A 5,325-nucleotide genomic window follows, 5' to 3' on the forward strand; every position below is an offset into this window, starting at 1 on the left:
TGTCTCTGCTGTCATAGGCAGCCGCCATTTATGGCATAGACGCTGCTACTTGTACCCTTGAAAGATGTGTGAAAAAAAAAGTTATGCCGCTGGTCCGTGAATTGTGATTGTATACGGACTGCACCTTTAGTATTTGTGTCCCTGTATGTAATTGTCTCTATGTGGACATACTGTTAATGTAGGAAGGGGGGGGGTGAGGGTGAGGTTTGGTTTGTTGTCAACGGCCCAGGTGCTCTGGCTAAGAGGTCCCTGGAACAATGACCTTTGACCCCCGGGCCCGGGACAAGGGGGCAGTGAAGGGCACCAGGCTTTCAGTCAGTAAGACCTAACCTCTGTCCCCCCTCAGAGGAGAAAGGAAGCCAGCCCCGGCAGCCACATGTGGAGGAGGAAGACATATTTCATCCATTACCGCATCCCCCCCCCCCCAAAACCAGACCTGCATGTCTCCTATTGTTTGTGCTTTAGACCTAAAGAAGAACAGCCAAGATGACAAGGCCAGGCGGTCGTTATTTTTGCTGTATTTATGTACGAGAGCAGGTGCGTAGGACTTGAGCGATTAGCTGCTCTCCACGACTGTGACAGCGCGCTGAAATGCAACTCTGCTGATGCTGTCCTGTCTTATCAGTCGTCTTTTTTATCTTTTTCCCCTCTCTGCTCTCTCTCTCTCTCTCTCTCTCTCTCTCCATTTCAGCAGCCCCGGGGTATCCTCGATTCTCGGGGGGTCTGGCCCACACCTTCCTTCCCATGAGCCCCTTGGACCATCACCATGCCAACAGCGGAGTCCTCTACGGGCAACACCGTTTCTATGACACCCAAAAAGGTGAGCGTGCGAACAGATTCAAATTTGATCGGACAGAAAAAAGACCTTTAAAATCCAATTTATGTAACAAAGGATGATGTAATTTGATTTGGGATATTGATATATGCGTGTCTATGGGGATGTGGATGCTATCTAGAGGCTTATGTAATCAAATTCTGTAATCAAGTTCTTTTTTTTCTTTGTCCTAATGCATTTTTCTTCATGAGCATGTCTTCCTTTATCTCCCAGAAAATTTCTACTTACGAAGCCTTCCGTCACAGCCTCCTCTCATCTCGGCCAATCACGGCCTCCCGCCCATCTCCAGGGCGGGGCCCGGGCACCCTCAGGGGTCCTGCAGTAGGGACAGGGACCCTGGGGGCGGGGCCAGCCTGCACAAGAGCCTGAAGGAGGGGGCTGTAGAGAGAGGACTCGTCCCCGGCTCCAAGGACAAGGAGAGACCCAGCGGCAAACAGGAGGGCAAGGAGAGACAGCACCACGGTCACCACGCGCCCCAACCCGCCCTCCACCACCACGGCCACGCCCACCAGCAGCACCCCCAGTACCCGCAACACCCGGTCCCCCTGGAGGAGGTCAACAGCCGGGCCCTGGAGAGGCACAAGGCCGCCATGGAGTACAAGGAGCACCCCCAGCCCATGAGCAAGCCCCTCAGCGCCTGCCTGCTCAACGGCAAGATGCAGAACGGGGATCCGGGCCCCGGGGCCAAGGCCCCCATGTCCAGCTGCGGGGGGGAGGGCCCGGGTCGGGGGTCCATGGGGGGCGGGGGCCAGGTCCGACACATAGGGCCCGGCGGCGTGGGCCGCTGCACTAAGGAGGGGGTGAGCGGGGAGATGAGGATCAGCGAGCAGCCCTCGGACTGCCTGGAGAGGACCCAGGCGCTCCACCACTCGCTCTCCTACTCCGTGGCGCCCACCCTGCACATGGGCTCGGCCGCTGGCGGGGCCCACCCGCACCCCCACGCGCACCACCACCCCCACCCCCACCCGGGGGGCTTCCACTGCCTGCAGCTCCACCCCGGCCACCCCCACCACCCGCACCACCCCCACCACGCTCACCATCACCCGGACTTCTTCTGCCAGCCCCCGCCCGCCCCCTTAACCAATCCCTCTCCGCACGAGAGGGTTTCGGCCAATGGCGGACAGGACCCTAAAGTGACGGGCCCCACGTTCGTGCCGTCCGTCGGGCACCTCGGGGACAAAACCGGGGGTCCTTTCCAGCTGGGCAACCCTGACTGCCAGGGGGTGGGCGGAGCCGGAGGCGGGGCAGGGGGCGGGGCCAAGGACAAGACCATGGAGAAGAGTGGGGCTCACCACAGTAATTGGCACAGAAAACAACAGCAGCAGCAGCAGCAACAACAACAGCAGCAACAACAACAACAACAGCAGCAACAACAACAGCCGCCACCCCAACAACAACAACAACACCCGTACAGAAAGGCAGAGAAGGCCCCGGACTGGATGCAGACTCATCACCACCACCTCCAGCAGCCCCAGCAAGCTCCGCCCCCTCAGCCCCAACCCCAGCCTCAACCCCAGCCTCAACCCCAGCCTCAACCCCAGCCTCACCCCCAGCAGCACCAGGTGGTCCGCTCCCGCAGCGCCGAGTGTGTCAACAGCGGCGTTGAGTCGGACGTGTTCAGGCCCTCTCTGCCCCAGGGGGCCAAAGCCGGCCACTCCCTCCCCCACTCGGTCAACACCTCCCCCTACAGGGACTGCTCCCACCCGCCCCCGCCTCCCAACTCCTCCCCCCTCGGGGGGAAAGGCCTGGCCCAGCACGGCGGCTCCGGTCCCGGTTCCGCTGCCGGCCCGGGAGCCAGCTGCTCCTTGCAGAGGGACGGTCAGAAGGTGGCCCGGATCCGGCACCAGCAGCACGGCAGGCCGCTCCCGGACGTGGGGGCCCCGGCCGAGCTGAACCAGGGGGCCCCCGGCGGCCAGGACCTGAAGCGGAAGCTGGACATGTCCCCCTACGGCTACGGCAACGGCGGCCACCACCCCCAGCAGCCCCCGGTGCCGCCCTGGGCCATGCGGCCCCCCCACCACGCCCACCCGGAGGAGGAGCAGCAGCAGCGGAAGGCCTACATGGAGTCCCTCGGCGGGGGCGGGGCCGGGGGCGGGGCCGGGAGGCAGCAGCAGCAGCAGCACCCCCAGCAGCAGCAGCAGCCGGGCATGGGCCTCCCGCCCCCCCAGCCCGCCCCTCCGCCGTCCCCCGCCGGCCAGCAAGACCCCCAGGGCCCGTCTCCGCAGGGCGAGAGCAGCGCCATGAAGGGCCTCCTGAAGTACAGCAGCCAGCAGCCGCTCCTCCTCTCTCAGAAGAGCCCGTTCGGGGGCCTGGGGAGCCTGAAGTCGGGCGCCGCTGGCGGGGGGAGCTGCGCCCTCCAGGCGGGGCCCAAGCAGGCCCTGCCCACCAGGAAGGGCCCGGCCGGCGGGGACGGAGAGCGCGCGGGGGCGGACTGCGGCGGGCGGGGCCGGGAGGGGATGGGCGAGGCGGGCCACGGCGAGGGGGAGGTGCGGCAGCCCCCGGTGGGCATCGCGGTCGCCGTGGCGCGGCAGAGGGAGCCGCCCTGCCGGCCGGCCGACGGTCACCCCAACAGCAGACAGGGGAGGGTGCACCCCTCCATGAAAGGTGAGGGGGTGGGGGGGGTTATAACAACAACAACAACAATAACAACAATAATGATAATAATGACTATAATAATAATAATAATAATAACAATAATAATAATAATAATAATAACTATATTAACAAAACGAATAATATACATAACAATATACATAATAATAATAATAATAATCACGGCTATAATAATAATAATGATAACAATATACATAATAATAATAACTAACTAATACTAATTATAATAATAATGATACTGCTACTACAACTAATAATAATAATAATAATACTAATAATAATAATAATAATAATACATTTTATTTATAACACACATTTAATTTAATTTAATAAATCTCAGAGTGCTACAGGTTGAACAACAAAAACACAACAGAAACCCAATTTGATCAGTCCGAGGGGCAGAGGGGCGGGGCTGGGTGTCCTGGAGACCCCGGTGGGAGGGGCTTGCGTAAACAGAGGAGCAGGGAGGCGAGCACAGCTTGTTTATCCACGACCCCTGGAAGACCTGGCTGATGAAAAATAAACAGCGGGCCTAGCCAAGGCCTAAAGTAGAAGCAGCTTTATTTGACTAAACAGTTAAAGGCCTATGAGGGGGCGTGGGGGGGGGGCGTGGGGGGGCGCTGAGAGAAGTATGTGTTCGCTCCGTCGGTGCCAGAGCAGTAATGGTTTACAGCTACTTTGGAGCGAGGGAGGCAGATGAGTCTGGCCAGGCACAGCAGGGGGAAGGGCCGGTGAGTCAGGTGTGAGCCGGGTCAGGTAGGGCTTACGGAGGGGGGAGGGAGAGAGGGGGAGTCGAACGAGAGTTCACCGGAGGGTGAAACGGCGAGCGCGCCGACCGCTAAAGCTAACGTTTTGGTCTCTCCAGGCCCGCCACGCCCCATGTATCCCTCGGACCCGGCCGCCGAGGAGGAGAGGAAACGGATGAGCGGGGGAGAGCAGATGGGTCTCTCCTGCCTCGACAGAGACCGAGAGGCGTACATCAGGTACGGGGAACGCTAACCGCACACACACACACACACACACACACGCCGCAGTCTTACTCTACAACCGTCTGGGCTTCCCCTGCGCAGGGAGGGTAAAGAGCGGGTGGAGTTCGCCAGGATCCACCCCTCTAACAGTTGCCACGGCGACCTGACGTCACACCTCATGGTTCCGGGGGGGTCGTCGCTCCAGACCGGCCAGCTGGGGGACCCGGGCGCCCACCACGCCCACCCCACCCACCACCACTGGATGCAGAGGACAGCAGGAAGCCCCTCCCTCTGGATGGCGGGACATTCCTACGGTGAGAGAGAGTTAATCGGGGGAGGTGTGGGGGGTGTGGGGGGGGGGGGTACGTGACAGATAGGAATGCCCGCTTGACCTTTGGCGACGGGGGTTTCCCGAGCGTAACGTACGTCCGTGTGTGTGTGTGTGTTGTGTTGGCTATTTTTTTTTTTTTGAACGGGCGTTAATTAATTTATTTATTTATTTATTTTTTTTAAGATTTTTTAAATAATCTCTCCGCTCACCCAGGGATCGGCCACTCGGCCCTTCACCAGAACCTGCCCCCGGGCTTCTCCGCCGCCATGCCGGGCCCCCTCCAGCCCGTCCTGCCCCTGCCCCAGGACCCCTCGGCCCAGCTGGTGGTGCTACCCACCGAGCCCGCTGCCCATCCCGCCAGCCATCACCTGGGTACGCCCCCCATTCCCCACCCCCCTCCGCCGACACCCACATCCACTCCGCACACACTCTGGTTCTGGTTCTGGTTCTGGTTCTTCACCAACCATCACTGCCTAGTTTCAGTAGCGCTGTTGTTCCATTGAAGTTGCCTGGTATTTCCTCAATCTCAGAATAGGCCTATGTAGTTGATTAGCTTCCTGTTAATGGTTTTTACACAT

At 59.8% G+C, this 5,325-nt stretch overlaps 1 protein-coding gene across 1 annotated transcript; it reads left to right on the forward strand.

The window, feature by feature from the left end:
- Positions 1-257: 257 nt before the first annotated feature.
- Positions 258-5,119, forward strand: LOC311328613 (BAH and coiled-coil domain-containing protein 1-like; the record flags this gene model as incomplete). The annotated part of the gene is made up of 6 exons (XM_084462558.1): positions 258-318; positions 692-820; positions 1,049-3,439; positions 4,314-4,431; positions 4,519-4,730; positions 4,961-5,119. Coding segments are annotated over 6 exons (3,070 nt in total), but the record flags the coding sequence as incomplete, so codon positions are not given.
- Between the last annotated feature and the right edge of the window lie 206 nt (positions 5,120-5,325).

The sequence above is a fragment of the Borostomias antarcticus genome (genome assembly GCF_949987555.1).
Source record: "Borostomias antarcticus genome assembly, contig: scaffold_1275, whole genome shotgun sequence".
Taxonomy (NCBI): domain Eukaryota; kingdom Metazoa; phylum Chordata; class Actinopteri; order Stomiiformes; family Stomiidae; genus Borostomias; species Borostomias antarcticus.